Source organism: Schistocerca americana, chromosome 4 (genome assembly GCF_021461395.2).
Source record: "Schistocerca americana isolate TAMUIC-IGC-003095 chromosome 4, iqSchAmer2.1, whole genome shotgun sequence".
Taxonomy (NCBI): domain Eukaryota; kingdom Metazoa; phylum Arthropoda; class Insecta; order Orthoptera; family Acrididae; genus Schistocerca; species Schistocerca americana.
In genome coordinates, this window is record NC_060122.1 from 256,014,371 (window position 1) to 256,032,280 (window position 17,910).

Genomic DNA, 17,910 nt, shown 5'->3' on the forward strand with positions numbered 1-17,910 from the left:
TAAGCAACAGGAACACTATGTCAGCAGTGACTGTGCCAAAGAACATTGAAGCTGACACTGAACCTGCAAGGAGTTAATACAGGGCTCCTATAAGTGATTCATTCATTTTCAGACCTCTATATTTTTCAAAGTGTTACATGTACAAATATGATTAATGCATGAACAAAGCTGTAAACTCATGAAGTTTGCATTTTGCTCTCCACAAATGTTCTATGAGTGTCCCACTGGTCATACGACAAACACCCAAGTTGTAGCCAAATTCATTCCACATTTTATATAGCAAAATCCTGTCTGTGGTCATCACCATAGCACTGATGCATTGTCTGAGCTGTTCCAGTTTTCTTGGCAGAGAGGGGACTGTAAACACAATCCTTAATGTACTCCCAAAGGTGGTTAGACACTGGACTCGCATTCGGGAGGACGACGGTTCAATCCCGCGTCCGGCCATCCTGATTTAGGTTTTCCGTGATTTCCCTAAATCACTCCAGGCAAATGCCGGGATGGTTCCTCTGAAAGGGCACGGCCGACTTCCTTCCCTAACCCGATGAGACCGATGACCACGCTGTCTGGTCTCCTTCCCCAAACCAACCAACCAACTCCCAAAGGAAAAATTCAAACAAGGCTTTGTGGTCAGGTGACCTGGAGGTCCAACGGAAAAGAGCCACATCATCTTCACCACTACACCCAATCAAGCAATGTGGAAGTTTGTTGTTTAAGTAGTGACAGACATCAATGCTCCAATGAGTATGTGCCCCATCTTGTTGGAAGATGAAATCCTCGGAATCAGCAGTCATTGTGGAAACAACCACAACTGCAGCAAATCAAAGTAAGAGGTAACTGTCACTGTCTTCTCAAAAAAAGGAAAATGGCCCTTATGACTTCATCTGTGAGATGGCCCAGAAAACATTATCCTTCAGTAAATCTTGTTCCTGTACCATAATTTCATGAGGATTTTCAATGGACCACACTCTTAAATTGCACTAATTAACCTTTCCAGATAAATGGAAGTTTTTTTTTGTTGCTGAGTATCACTTTGGAGGTTAAAAGTTCATCCTCAAGTGCTTCCTGGATTGGTGGTGAAAAATTGAAGGCAGTAGCTATAATCTTTCAGTTTTAATTGTTGCATTAGCTGCAGACGGTACAGTTTGAAATTAAACTGCCATCATAAAATCTTTCATGCAGTTTGCTGCAGTATTCCAAGTTCAAGGCTTGCACAGATTGTGGAATGAGTATGTTACTGAGGAAATACTGTTAAAACTGATGATATTATATATAATATGGAAGATTACGAAACAGCGAGTTGGAAGAATGGTTGGTGGCAGCTTTTAGAGGTGGCAACTATTTTCGATGTACAATCACTAATTTCACAGCAATTGGCCGGGCAAGCATCAGATGCTCTACAACACGATGATGTCATGAAGTTGTGCTGGCAAAGTGCAGTCTACCTTATGACACTACATGCTGCATGACAGAGTATGGTGCATTGTATTTAAGCCAAAACTTGTTTTTAAAACATTTGTTATATGTGTTTGTGTGTTAAGTGAAGACTGATTTGGTTTTTAGTAGAATCTTTCTAAGAAAATGTTTGTGACTGTTGTGTATTGGGGAAGTCTTATTCAAGTCTTACAACTGTATGCCCATGTGATATATAAAAATGAAATCACTGAAGTTAGGTACAGTTAAACTGATACATTCCACATCATTACGAAATGTTATATTCATGATCTATGGAACAAGTGGTAATGTAATGTAATTAACATTGACTTACGTACAAAGATAGAGGCACCACTCGCCTATAGGTGACTGATGGGTGGCATTTAGAAACACACAACAGGAAACTATTCATACTACTTTGAGGTGTTGCTGTTTCCCTAGCGGAAGTACTGTGTGTGTGTGTGTGTGTGTGTGTGTGTGTGTGCGCGCGCCTCCAATAGAGGAAAAGCAAAAGCTCGAAGCTAGTATAAATAGTTTGCTTGCTGTTGTGTGTTTCTATGCGCCACACACCAGCCAGCTGGAGGTTTTTTTCACATTATTCCATCAGGAATTTCCATTGTTAACACACATGTAACAAGGATTGCTGGCTAAAGTGGTCTAGATGGGAACTGAGAAGATGGATATGAAGTAAAACTATACACAACCAGTTGTGCTTATTTGAAAAGTAGGAGTTTGGATGTGTCAATGCATTAGGTATATAAGAAGAAGGAGGTATGAATTTTAAAATGGATGCTGTGCCCTCGAAGATGTACTATGATAGGAAACAGGGTGGTGTACTAAGGAAGGAACAACTACACCAGTGCTGAGGAAAGGGACGAATAATATATACAGGGACACAAGAAGGGAGAAAAGAGGTGCAAATGATAATTTTTACAGAGATGAATTAGTTAATATTTTGAGACCTACTCTAATTTTATACAGACAGAAACTTGCCTGAGTCGTGGAAGCTTGAGGCATGTAATTAAACAGGAAACAATTGAAGATGTAAAACGTTCCTGAGTTTGTATGGTTGCAATAATGGAGTTTTGAGAGACACAATAATTATGATGTACAAGCTAAACAAAAATTTAAGAGTTATAAGTACTCAGAATGTGAGTTCATGTATACTGTTACTGTGACACAGCAGCAAAACTATAATGTAAGAATAAGGCTGCCAGAATCTCTTGAGTTCTTGCAAAAACTGCATGTTTTAAACATTTTTTCTTGTAATTATGCATTGAAAGGACATTATTACAACTTTACCGCAGTGTCATTAGGTGGAAAATATTGCGAAGGTAAGGCAGTATTGGGTGAAAAAGTACAGGCATATTAAAATAAATATGCTAGGGTAGATGCAGCACTAAGGTTTGAATATTTACCACATTATGTGCAAAGATAAAGGCACATTCCTTCAATTTCAAATGGCACATGATAATTACTGTATTGTTAATCATGATAAAACATCCATTAGTGAACAATGAAAAGCATATTGCTATACTCACATAATAAATGTTATTAATTTGTAAAGCAGTAGTAAGTAGACAGCTTTACTAGGAATTTATTGATATTATAAAGATCATTGCTAACTGGCAGATGTTTGGCATATGAATTAAGCAAAGTATCTGTATTTATCATGAGATCACTCATTTAAGTGTGGGGTACATGGTGTTACATTCCACTTTAGATGAGTGATGTACATACCTACATATTCTCATCAACAAATGATACTCACAAATGAATGCTGTCATAGAGGAGAGCACAACTATTCTAAGGGTTTGTTATTTTATTCGCATGTGGAGAACTATGCCAAGGACAGTGCTGGTCTCTAAGACAGGATGGTGTCACAGTAACTCTATAAGAGGAAGTACGTGCAAGGATGCGAATATACGAGCTCCAAGCAGTGCTGGCCTACACTGGAGAAGCACGACATCCTTGGAGAAAATATATAATCCAGTCAATGGTTGTGATTGAACTGCCGGCCGGTGTTGCCGAGCGGTTCTAGGTGCTTCAGTCTGGAACCGCGCGACCGCTACGGTCGCAGGTTCGAATCCTGTGTCGGGCATGGATGTGTGTGATGTCCTTAGGTTAGTTAGGTTTAAGTAGTTCTAAGTTCTAGGGGACTGATGACCTCCGAAGTTAAGTCCCACAGTGCTCAGAGCCATTTGAACTATTTTTTTGTGATTGAACTCAGGCAAATGAACTGTTAATGAAATGTCACTGAAATGTCATTCTGATTCCATTGAGCCTTGTGTAAACTTATATGTATGGTTTTCACATTGAGCTTTCTGACTTTAAGTTATCTAAAGGATAATGTACATATCTGCGGACAATATGCAGAGGACAGGGTGTATCAAAAAGAATCATCCAATTAAAAAAAAAACCATAACCATTATGTTATTTGAGATATGTGCGTGAAAGACGTACTGGTTCCCACAAGATAGCCACAGTGTGCACCCACTTCAGTTCTAGTAAAAATGGTGTCGGGACAACAAAAAGCGTTTTGTGTTCTACCTTTTGCACAGTGGGGGTCAGTAATAACTGCTTGTACTAGGTATGGCATGGATCCTCCAACAGTAAAGAGCATTAGATGACCGCATGAACAGTTCCGAGAAACAGGTTGTTTGTGTAAAGGCACATCACCGGTAATCCCCGAGTGCCTGACTCAGACATGGAACTCATTTACCATAGTTTCACAAGGAATCCACAGAAATCCATTCGCTGTGCAACTTGACAGCTCAACATGCCCCAATGTGCGTTTGGTGTGTGTTGCATCGATGTTTACACATGAAACCATATGAAATTCAGCTACTGCAAGCTCTACGTGAAGGTGACAAACAAGAACATGTTGAATTCTGTAATTTTGTTCTTGGCAAGATGGAGGATGATAGTTTTATTCCACGCTTAGTGTTTTGTGACGAGACAACATTCCATTTAAATGGAAAGGTGAACTATCATAATGCAAGAATATGGGGTACGGAACAATCATATGAAGTTGTACAATATGAGAGGGACTCTCAAAAATGTAATCAGTTTTTCACAGATTCAAGGGAAAAGGTGTATGGTCCATTTTTCTTTGCCGAAAACACTCTTACAGGAAGCACATATCTCAATATGCTTGAGAACTTTCTTTTGCCAGTGTTGGAGACTGATTCAAACAACTTCATTTACCAACAGGATGGAGCACCACCACACTGGCATCTGGAAGTGCAAGAATTTTTAATCAAGGAATACTGAATGATGGATCGGTCGCACTGGACCAAACAATTCAGTCTTACATCACTGGCCTCCATGGTCACTGGATCTGACTGTATGTGATGATTTGTTGTTGGGGCTTATAAAAGACTATGTTTATGCACCTCTTTTACCAACAACAATGAATGAACTGAGACATCGCATAACAGCAGCTGTGGAAGCTGTGACCCAAAATCCTCTATGGGAACAATTTGAATACTGCATTAACATATACTGTGGATGTAAAGGGGGGGCATAATGAACCCCTAAGAAATGGTATGAAAAAAAATTTTTTTTTAGTTTCTTGTTCATCAAAAAACAAAATTCATTGCATATGTTTATTAGTTTCAGAAATATAGACATGCCAAATCGAATGATTCTTTTTGATACACCCTGTATAAAAAGTATCTGCATAATTATTCAATAAAAGTAGAACTTGCCATGTTGCATTTCCTTCCAGCCAGAAGCTAACAATGAAGTGACTAATTCTTTTATCACCACAACATAGGCAATGGTCGAAGAAATTAAGATGTTAAGAAAAACCATATCAAATCATCATTAATCAAGTCATCTAACCCAGTCAGAACACTACAACAATTCTTAAGGCCATACGTTTGTGATTTGTGGGCTGCTTTGCTACAGCTTGTTTATTTCAAATAGGACATTTATAATACATTGGATTTAGTGTGTATGGCTCAAGCAATGTGTTTAAGCAAAGTTGAATTGCTAAGTTATCTATATAAAGTTCTTCCACTTCAACACAACAGTACATATTTGTTCAACAATAAGGAAAATAAATTTATACGAGTGATATTCTCTTTTGGTGTGTTACTTACACCTACAGCTGCACCAACACCTACATCTATACTCTGCAAATCAGCATGAGGTGCCCGGTAGAGGGTACATCTTACTGTATCAGTTATTAGGGTTTCTTCCAGTTCTATTCATTTATTGAGCATGGAAAGAATGATTGAATGCATCTGTGCACACAGCAATTATTCTAATCTTATCCTCAAGACCCCTTTTGTAAGCGATGTGTAGGGGATTGTAGTATATTCCTAGAGACATCATTTAAAGCCGGTTCTTGAAACTTTATAAATGAACTTTCTTGGGATAGTTCACATCTATATTCAAGTCTCTTCCAGTTCAGTTCCTTCAGTATCAGATTAAACAAACCTGTGACCATCCATGCTGTCCTTCTTTGTATACATTCAATATCCTATTTGGTATGGATCCCACACACTTGAGTAATATTCTGGAATGGGTCACACAAGTGATTTGTAAGCAATCTCCTTAGTACACTGATTGATTATATCAATAAACCAAGGTCTACCTCCTGCTTTTCTCACGACTCAGCCTCAGTGATCATTCCATTTTATATCCCTACAAAGTGTTACACCAGATATGAGTTGGCCAATTCGAGCAGTGACTCATTGACTTTATAGTCGTGGGATGATATTTTTGTTTTGTTTTGTGAAGTGCACAATTTTACATTTCTGAACATTTAAAGCAAGTTGCCAGTCTTTGCACCACTTTGAAATCTTATCAAGATCTAAATGATTTATACAGCTTCTTTCAGATAGCACTTCATTATTGATAACTGTATCATATGCAAGAAGCCTGATATTACTATTAATATTGTCTGCAAGGTCATTAATATACAACTTGAACAATAAGGGGCTCAACACACTTCCCTGGTGTACACTCAACGTTACTTCTACATCTGACAATGACTCTCCATCCAAGATAACATGCTGCATCCTCCCTACCAAAAAGTTCTCAATTCAGTCACAAATTTCACTTGATACCCCATGTGACAGTACTTTTTACAATAAGTGTAGACGTGGTACTGAATCAATTGCTTTTTGGAAATCAAGACACAAAAAAATAATTAATGCAGAGTGAAGAAATTTTGGGAATACATTCATCTAGGTAACATATTTAAGTGATAAACATTGCAAGACCATAAGTTAACGTAAGGGCGAGATAAGCCATTGCAACTGTGAAATTCTGGTACATTAATAACAGGTTTAACCCACAGAATGTTGAATGCAAGCATGCAAATATGTACGAATGGTGTTGTACAAGTTCGTAGGATGGCGTTCTGTATCTGTTGCACTTCCGTAGTCAATACAAGGACGGTTAATGCTGGTTGTGGACAACACTGGAATTGTCATCCAATGATGTCCAATATGTACTCGACTGGAGACAGATCTGGTGACTGAGTGGTACAAGGCAACATGTTGACACTCTGTAGAACATGTTGGGTTATAATAAGAGTATGTGGGTGAAAGTTATCCTGTTGGAAAACACCCCTTGGAATGCTGGTCATGAATGGCAGCACAACAGGTTGAATCACCAGATTGGTATACAAGTTTGCAGTCGAGTGCGTGGGATAACTGCACAAGAGACCATAACTCCAGGTCTAGCTCCAGAGTGTCTAGCAAGCAGACAGGCTGGTTGCAGGCCCTCAACTGTCCTGCCCCTAAATATTATATGGCCATCACTAGCAGATCCACCTTTCATCAGAAAATACAACAGACCACTGCCCTGCCTTCCAATGAGTTCTCACTTGGCCCCACAGAAGCTGCAAATCGGCATGATTTAGGGTCAGTGGAATGCATGCTACAGGGTGTCTGGCTTGCAGTTGTCCATGAAATAATCAATTTGTATCAGTTTGCTGTGTCACTCTTGTGCCAACTGCTCCTCAAACTGCTACTGCACATGCAGCACAATGAGCCAAGCCATATACTGAACATGATAGTCTGCCGCCCTGGTTGTGCCACATGGCTGTCCAGAACCTGGCCTTCTTGTGACTGCACAGTCTTGTGACCATCACTGCCAGCAATCACGTACAGTGGCTACATTCTTGCCACATATCTCTGCAGTATCACAGGAGAAGCATCCAGCTTCTCACAGCGCTATTACATGAACTTGTCCAAACTCAAGTGAGGTGTTGATAATGGTGTCTCCGTCGCCCTAAAGCCATTCATGACTAACATCATATCACCACGTCCAATCCAATCTCACAGGTAACTAATGCTCACGACTGTTACAACAGGTATTTAAGATAAACCTGATCTGTATCCTCATAGTGGCGCTACTAGTGCCACTCTTATGCAACTGGTGCAAATTTGCATAAACATCATGTTTCAGATGTTGGAACATACCTACCAACTTTTCTTTATGTCGCACAGCTCCCTGTTGGTGTTGAGATTTTTTTTTCCATCAGTTTATTAGCAGGCTTATTACACATCCCTGAGGCACGTTAACTCTTAGTTTTGTGTCTGTTCAACATTTACATGTAGTATAATGAAATAGTTCTATCAGCAAAAAAATATTTGAATTAGTCATATATCTGTGAGAATATACAAATTGTATCTTGATTACTAGGTGATGATATCGTAGTGTCAAATGACTTCCGGCAAACTAAGAAGAATGGGTCTACCTCTTCACCTGCTTCTTCATTCACAAAGACTGGTGTGTGAAAAAAGCAAGCTATGTTTCATAGGAGTGATTTTATCACTGTCATAATGTTTGACCTTAAAATATGTTCTAGGATTCTGCAACTGATGGCCATTATCAATATTGGTCTGTGACTCTTTTACGACTTCTGTAAATTGAAGTGACTTCCACTTTCTTCCAGTTACGTGAGACTGATCACTACAAAACAGCCACTCATTTAAATAAGAGGGAAGATGTCACAGCATGTCCAACCTAAAATTTATAAGGAATTTCATTATGGTTTAGTCTCTTGTTTGCTTTATGTAAGCACAATTGTTTTTCAACATTAAGGAAGCATATTTCAAAATCTCTCATTAGTTAGTGTGTGTACGGCAAGAAAACATAAATACAATAGTCTCCTCGTGTGAGAACCGGCTGCCTCTAGTTTCAACATCAGACTTATGCAGGAGAGATCAGATGGAAGGCTCCAATAACTTCATTCACTTTAAATATGGTCAGAACTTTCTTGGGTTTTCTGATAGATTTTTGGCCAGTGTCTGACTATGGAAATCATTGTAGACTTCATGACAGTCCTCCTCAGGCATGCACAAATTGCCATTACATTTTCTTTAGTTTTGTTGCATTTCTTTTGTTATGAGACTGCAGCTGTCTCCAAATGGTATCATCAAATCTAGGTGGTTCTCTGCAGCTTTATCTAGATAATGGTTGTTGATGTGTTTGAGTTGGAACCATAGCTGTTCTGTGTTTGGTGGATTTGAACTAAATGCTCTAATTTCAACTTTTAAGTAGATTGTTAGCAATTACCCTTCGGTTCAACCACACACGAATACTTCCCTAGCTGTCTTTATTATCTTTTAGCCTTTGGTGATCACCATTTCTGTCATAGCATCAGGATCACTAATATCTCTATCGTTGGTGACAACCTCAAAAAGACTAGTTCTGTATATGTCCATGAGGTCTAAAATATTTCTTCAACATGCAAGCTGTTGGAATAGTTGTTTCAGGCAGTTGTCTGACGAAATATTCAGTATTACTTCACAAGGCTATTTGTCCTTACTGGCAATAATACATGCATGGTTTCCACAATCAGTATGACAAATCTGTCACCACCTACTACTATTATTATAGTCAAATAGTTTTAGATTCCAGGCAACAGACAATTTTGGTCACAACATTTGTTAAGAACTGCAGCTGACTGCAACTGCTCTATCGATTGCCCCCAGGATGGCAACTTCCACCTGGAAAACAGCTCCTCCTGGGATACACAATGAGGGCACAGGTAACTTGTTCTCATCATGTGATGCTGTTTTACTAAGTGGGACCATCATATGTCAAATATTTAGTCTGCTTCTTGCAGATGATGCAGTTATCAATAATGAAGTGCTATCTGAAAGAAGCTGTATAAATCATTTAGATCTTGATAAGATTTCAAAGTGGTGCAAAGACTGGCAACTTGCTTTAAATGTTCAGAAATGTAAAATTGTGCACTTCACAAAACAAAACAAAAATATCACCCCATGACTATAAAGTCAATGAGTCACTGTTCGAATTGGCCAACTCATATCTGCTGTCTTATCTTTTGTTTCATTTTTAATGACCACATTGTCAATGAGGAATTAAACCCTAATATTCACTCATTTTCCCTTTTGTAGCTGCCTGGATCTTGACAGAGGAGAGAATGCTGCTCACACATGAGAGGTAAGTTTCACTGGCTCTATCTCATCAACAGTATAAAAAATGCCTCAAACCTATTCATTACAAGTATGAGTCCAGGCTTTTGACTGCTTGCCACACACTACCTTCCCCATAAAACAGCTCCACGTCTGGGCACAATTTGCTAGCCACTGTCATGTGTTCTTTGTAGATGGCATCAGCAACATGATTTACTGATAAGTTTTCAGCACAATTGTGACAACAAGGGACCACCCTACCTCTCCATGATCCATACAGTTCACAGTGGCCACATAAAGCCAAATGCCAATGCAGTTCCCAGCAGTTCACAGAGAGTAGTCTACTCCCCATTAAGATCCTGGAACAGCCATAGCTCCCAGCTGCCTCTACTCATGATCCTAGCTCTTGCAAAGATAAAAAGAAGTAAAAAAATGAAATCAAACACTAGTCTCTACTTATTTCCAAATAAAAAAAACTGCAGAAAAAACTTTAACCTATGGCTGCTACCAGAGATGTTCGTGCTGATGCCTATGGATCTGCTGCATTGCTGTTAGTTAGTGGTCATTGGTTCAAACTGCCTCAGTCAACAGTGATACATATGGTAATGTTAAAATACGCTACAAAGTCAACTGTGTGTGACTCTAGCTCTTGTGGACAGAAAAACAAGTAAAGAAATGAAAAAATAAACATGGGTCTAAACTAGTCGTTGCTCATTTCCTAACAGAAGTATGTAAAATGGTAAACTATGTGTAATGCAAATACTCGGATACATACAGAGGCTCAAACCAATACCCCTTAAATGGCACAAGTCAAAATTGATTTGGAAAAAGCACAAGTAGATTCAGCGGACATCACAGACAAAAGTATCTATAGACACAAGTGGGAAGTAATGTCAGAGAAAACAGCACCTAAAGCCCAAAGACCAAAGTTGACCGAAGAAAGGAAGAGGGCTTTAATGAAAGAGAACAGGAAGAACTAGTAGTCATAAATGCTTTGCTTGGTCTGATAGATGCCTGTAACATGTGAATTAATAATAATAAATAATAATAAATAATAATAATAATAATAATAATAATAATAACAACAATTTTAAAAACATCACAAACATCTTTAAACAGGATGGCTAGATAGTCCAATACCTAACATAATGTGCCATTTTATGAGTAAAGTTTTAGTAAAGTCATCTTTCTGTCCTGTTCACATCTTGTTGCCAATTACTTATTCATAGGTTTAACGTGGGTTATTTATACATTACAGTAATTGGATCAGTCTCTTCTCTCTGTCACAGTTCTGCAGCGACCTGTGTGTCTGCCATGGCAATTTCACATCTACTTCTGTCCTACCTTGTTATCAACAATGGTGTTGTCAGTAACATCAATCAATAACATTACACTTTTTTATCATAATTACACTGGTAAGTACAACAGCATTTGTACTTCTTTCCTTATACTAATCTATCATATCACTGGAGGGAGCTTTCTTTTGGAACAAACACCTCATTACAAGACACATGCAAATGAACAAATGTAAAGACAAGTTAGTCCCAAGAAGATATAAGAATGTAAACACTCACTTCTAACATCTTCCCTGCTGCTAATGTTACTGACAATACCATACACAGAACATGTATCTACTGGAAATGCCACTTAACATGCTACAGGGACTGCATCTGAAGCCCATTTCTTTACATCTTCAATGTACACATTTTATAAGAAGAAAAGGAGAAATATGTATAATTTAGCAAATACTTACATATATACAACCGAAGGCTGCAAAGTGCTAGTTACAAGCAGATTAACTTGTGAATCTTCTGCAAGCTTATCCTCCTCTTTTCCAAGAAATGATGGACACTGAACACTTGAATATCTATCAAACATACGGACAGAAGACACTGATCCTGCAAAACGAGCACTCCAACTAGTTATAACTTCTCTATTTTGTGGATCAACAACTGATAACTTCATGTAACCACATTCACAACCATATGCTGTTAATCGTCTGAAACAACAAGCAGAAACAATTATTACTACAAGCAGTAAACAAAGCTCTTAGTGAATGGCTTCATCTTCATTTGCATATGATAGCCAGAGAATGTCTTAGAAATAGTGAGAATTTAGTGTTAACACTGTATGGTAAAAATGAGTGTAATTTAGTGGGTACGTTTCAAACTACAAATGTAAATGACAGGGGACAGAAGTCTTCAGATGCAGAAGTAACTTTGGGTGTGTCCCAGGGTAGTGTTAAATATATATGATGTCGCAATGCTAGAAAATTGTAGTCAAATACAGGAAGGTCTGCACAGGATTGACACCTGAAGCAAGGAATGGCAGCTGACGCTCAAGATAAACAAATGTAATGTGTAGCGAATACATATCCAGAAAAACCCTTTAACATACAATAACAAAATTGCAGAACAATCACTGGAAGCAGTTACTCTCATAAAATATCTAGGAGTATGCATATGGAGTGATTTGAAGTGGAACAGACTGAGTTTCACTGGAAGAATCCTCAGGAAATGTTATCCATCAACAAAGTCAGTAACTTACAACACACTCATTCAACCAATATTTGAATATTAGTCATCAGTATGGAATCCGTATCAGATACAACTGATAGAGGAAATGGAGAAGATCCAAAGAAGAGCAGTATGTTTCACTAAACGGTCATTTAGTGCGTGTGAAAGAGTAACGGAAATGCCCAGCCAATTCCAGTGGCAGATACTGCAAGAGAGGTGGCTGCATCACGGTACAGTCTGTTAAAGTTGTGTGAAGGTACATTCCTAGAAGAGTCAACCAATGTATTGCTTCGTTCTATGTATATTTTGTGAAAAGTCCATTAGTGTAAAATTAGAAGAGATTTGAGCCCACAAGAAGGCTTTTTTCTCTTGTTTATCACTTCTTTTGCTTCCAACAAAGATTTGTTAATCTGAACAAATGCTAAGCTGCACTGTGGTTTGAAGTACACATTAAACTGTAAGTTATTTATTAATTATGAGATAGATAGTGTATCTGATGAATTAGGGGGAAAAAATAAAAAAGTTGAAAGCCACAGCTGGCCTCTAACAGCACCGAAAGCAATGCTACTGAGCAGCACAAGAACTGACGCAAGATGATATTAAGCTGGCAGTTGACTGCTGAGGATATTCATTAGTAATGTTCTTGGATGGAAATGTTACTAGATGCAAAAGCATTAGGAAAAGTTATTACCTTATTTCTCACAGAATAAGAAAGCTCATTATCATCTAACCTTTTGGATAGAGATGCTGGTCTATGTTAACGCTCAAAGGTAATGTATTTGACAAAGTGGAAATATTAGTCTAATATATTCAAAACTGCTCTAGCTGTTTTTTCCTACAGTACGTCATGGCAGCACACAATGGGTCTCATCATACGTCATACAATAACATCACTAATACTTGTGTGTGTTTGTATAAGTTATATGATGGAGAGTCCAACATGAGCAAGTGACGTCTCACACTTCATAAGCATATAAACTGAATATTCTTTACAAGCAAAATCATTTTGAAATTATAGTGTTGTTCCTGTGTCTTCGTGATTGAATGAAGGCAAGGACAACTTGAATGCAAGCATCAAGAAAGGTACCGAGACAGAGAAACCAATATGTTCATACATCTATTCCAAAATATGGCACATTAGGTTCAACAATATCTAGCTCTGAACAATGGCTAATGTAGGCATTCTCCTATGTCATTACAATACCATATTGGTGTCAAACTTATTAATGTTGAAATACTAGTTTACTCCTTTCTATGCATTCCACACTGTTACTGCCTTCGCTATTCCTAAAAACTTCACTGGATGTTGTACGTAGCTCATACTGAATAATAAGAAAATTTAAACAAGCTATTAGCTATTAAATCTGATACACTGCAATCACATCTGTCAACATCACGTACATACCCACAGTTCAGTTACACATGAACATTTTTTGCTGCATATTAATTCAGCTGCATAGTAAAATACAACATAAAAGTAGAACACATAAATTATAGTTCACATTTAAAAATAGATATAGCAACATTAAACAAAACACTTTATATATAATTAATCTGTGAAAACTACTTGGCTGCACTGCCAATATGTAACAGTAAGTACAACGAAGCAGTACCTCAGCTATAGTATAATTGTATTATGTGACTGAAATAATTAAAAATCACACACTTGTTTGCTGCTGTCACTCAACTGAATGTCAGTATCCTTACCCCAATTGCAGAAGAAAACTTCCAACACACCTTGTTATCAGACCAGTTCATATGTACGTAATATTTCACAAAGATATCTTACTAAGACAGGGATTTAAGACAGAGATTTAGGAACCAGGTTTTAAATTGTAAGACATTTCCAGGTGCAGATGTGGATTCTGACCACAATCTATTGGTTATGACCTGTAGATTAAAACTGAAGAAACTGCAAAAAGGTGGGAATTTAAGGAGATGGGACCTGGATAAACTGACAAAACCAGAGGTTGTATAGAGTATCACGGAGAGCATAAGGGAACAATTGACAGGAATTGGGGAAAGAAATACAGCAGAAGAAGAATGGGTAGCTTTGAGGGATGAAGTAGTGAAGGCAGCAGAGAATCAAGTAGGTAAAAAGATGAGGGCTAGTAGAAACCCTTGGGTGACAGAAGAAATACTGAATTTCACTGATGAAAGGAGAAAACATAAAAATGCAGTAAATGAAGCAGGCAAAAAGGAATACAAACGTCTCAAAAATGAGATCGTCAGAAAGTGCAAAATGGCTAAGCAGGGATGGCTAGAGGACAAATGTAAGAACGTAGAGGCTTATCTCACTAGGGGTAAGATAGATACTGCCTACAGGAAAATTAAAGAGACCTTTGGAGAAAAGAGAGCCACTTGTATGAATATCAAGAGCTCAGATGGAAACCCAGTTCTAAGCAAAGAAGGGAAAGCAGAAAGGTGGAAGGAGTATATAGAGGGTCTATACAAGGGCGATGTACTTGAGGACAATATTATGGAAATGGAAGAGGTTGTAGATGAAGATGAAATGGGAGATATAATACTGCATGAAGAGTTTGACAGAGCACTGAAAGACCTGAGTCGAAACAAGGCCCCGGGAGTAGACAACATTCCATTAGAACTACTGACAACCTTGGGAGAGCCATTCCTGACAAAACTCTACCATCTGGTGAGCAAGATGTATGAAACAGGCAAAATACCCTCAGACTTAAGAAGAATATAATAGTTCCAAATCCAAAAGAAAGCAGGTGTTGACAAATGTGAAAATTACCGAACTATCAGTTTAATACGTCACGGCTGCAAAATACTAATGCGGATTCTTTACAGACGAATGGAAAAACTGGTAGAAGCCAAACTCGGGGGAAATCAGTTTGGATTCCATAGAAATGTTGGAACATGTGAGGCAATACTGACCCTACGATTTATCTTAGAAGCTAGATTAAGGAAAGGCAAACCTACGTTTCTAGCATTTGTAGACTTAGAGAAAGCTCCTGACAATGTTGACTGGAATACGCTCTTTCAAATTCTGAAGGTGGCAGGGGTAAAATATAGGGAGCGAAAGGCTATTTACAATTTGTACAGAAACAGATGGCAGTTATAAGAGTCGAGGGACATGAAAGGGAAGCAGTGGTTGGGAGGGGAGTGAGATAGAGTTGTAGCCTCTCCCCGGTACTATTCAATCTGTATATTGAGCAAGCAGTAAAGGGAACAAAAAAAAAAGTTCGGAGTAGGTATTAAAATCTATGGAGAAGAAATAAAAACTTTGAGGTTCGCTGATGACATTGTAATTCTGTCTGAGACAGCAAAGGACTTGGAAGAGCAGTTGAATGGAATGGATAGTGCCTTGAAAGGAGGGTATAAGATGAACATCAACAAAAGCAAAACGAGGATAATGGAATGTAGTCAAATTAAGTCGGGTGATGCTGAGGGAATTAGATTAGGAAATGAGACACTTAAAGTAGTAAAGGAATTTTGCTATTTGGGGAGCAAAATAACTGATGATGGTTGAAGTAGAGAGGATATAAAATGTAGACTGGCAATGGCAAGGAAAGCATTTCTGAAGAAGAGAAATTTGTTAACATCGAGTATAGATTTAAGTGTCAGGAAGTCATTTCTGAAAGTATTTGTATGGAGTGTAGCCATGTATGGAAGTGAAACATGGACAATAAATGGTTTGGACAAGAAGAGAATAGAAGCTTTTGAAATGTGGTGCTACAGAAGAATGCTGAAGATTAGATGGACAGATCACATAACTAATGAGGAAGTATTGAATAGGATTGGGGAGAAGAGAAGTTTGTGGCACAACTTGACTAGAAGAAGGGATCGGTTGGTAGGACATGTTCTGAGGCATCGAGGGATCACCAATTTAGTATTGGAGGGCAGCGTGGAGGGTAAAAATCGTAGGGGGAGACCAAGAGATGAATACACTAAGCAGATTCAGAAGGATGTAGGTTGCAGTAGGTACTGGGAGATGATGAAGCTTGCACAGGATAGAGTAGCATGGAGAGCTGCATCAAACCAGTCTCAGGACTGAAGACCACAACAACAACATCTTACTATTCTGGCAACCATGATGTTGCAGTCCAGTTGTTAACAAGTATATTATGATAGCATTTTCACTTACTGTGTGTGTTCTTCATTATACCGAATATCCATCCACATTACCACACTTGGAATGTCTGAAAATTCAGGAAAATAGGTATCTACTTCAACTTGACTGTAGCAGTGGTTTACTCTGTCCTCTCGAAACACATGAATCTTGTTATCACTTCCAGATAATAACCATACAACCTTTAAAAGAAAATATTTGGTGTTAAAGCTAACACTAAAATTTAAAACACTACACATTGATGATACATATTCAAATGAAATAAACTGATTTTGTTCATTGATTGTTTGTGTCACTGAGTCATTCATTCATTCACATTCCTTCATTCATTCATTCACTCACATTCCTCATCTAGGAAGAATATATGATTAAATTTGTATGTGATTCGAGGTCACAGAGTGAAAATTTTGGTGCACAGAGCTGTCACCTCTGGCAGCAGCAATGGTTCACTCAAAAAGGCCTTGAGTCGAACAGAACTTGGATAATAGATACAAGTAAGATTATGCCATGCTGCCTCAACTATGTTCCACAGTTAGTAGTTATAGCTACTGGCAAACGATTAGGTGCCAGTCTCTCAACAAACTGTGACCAGATGTTTTCAATGGGTGAGAGATCTGGAGAATATGCTGACCAGGGCAACAGTCATACACCCTCTATGTTGAGATAGGTCCGGGCAACATGCCGCCTTGCATTACCTTGTTGAAAGATAATGTTGTGGACAACTCGAATATGGTACGCTGCTACCAGCCTTAACATGTCATAATTGTAACACCTGCTGTCCAAATTACGAACTATGTGAACAGTAAGCAATCGTGTTGTGTACCCAATTGCACCCCATACCACCATGCCAGGTGCAAGGCCCATCTGATAATGTAAAATGCAATCTGGATATGTTTTCTGTCCTCAGAGGCTCCACATGCAGTTACGTTTATCAAGACACTATACGCAAAACTGAGACCTGGTCTGAAAAGACAGTGTGGTGCCACTCCTGTATCCAGGGTGGTGGTTGTGTGCACCACTGTCATTGTGCCTCTGCTGGTGTGTCATGGGAAGCTGCTACAATGGTCATCACACTAGCAGTCTGTGGTACTCCAGACACGGGATTCTTATCTTATTGCAAACTACTCCACTGACTGGTTTAAAATACATGAAGTGACAGTACGTTGGTGCATGACCAAGCAACAGTATGTCAGTCCTCCTGGGTGGTGGTTGCATGGGCTGTAGAGATCTTGTGTTTTGTTGAGTATGAGCCTCCTGAACCTATCGATTTTATAGTCATGTGACAGTCACGGGGTCTGAGTTCGAACCCTGTTGCACAAATATCGTCAATTGCATCTCGCAGCAGTAACTACCATAACAACATGAAATGTTGAATCAAGTGGCAGTAGGAAAACACACACACACACACACACACACACACACACACACACACACACACACACACACAAAAAAAGCTTTCACT

General features: G+C 38.6%; 1 protein-coding gene across 2 annotated transcripts in view; it reads right to left on the reverse strand.

Annotated features, from left to right (window-relative positions):
* Nucleotides 1–17,910, reverse strand: part of LOC124612335 (KICSTOR complex protein kaptin-like) — a 114,727-nt gene that overhangs the window by 23,480 nt on the left and 73,337 nt on the right. For both annotated transcript variants that reach the window (XM_047140480.1, XM_047140482.1), the window contains exons 4-5: nucleotides 16,464–16,630; nucleotides 11,593–11,838 (exon numbers count right to left, since the gene is read on the reverse strand). In XM_047140480.1, the coding sequence (XP_046996436.1) occupies nucleotides 11,593–11,838; nucleotides 16,464–16,630 (413 nt within the window). The remainder of the gene's footprint in view (nucleotides 1–11,592; nucleotides 11,839–16,463; nucleotides 16,631–17,910) is intronic.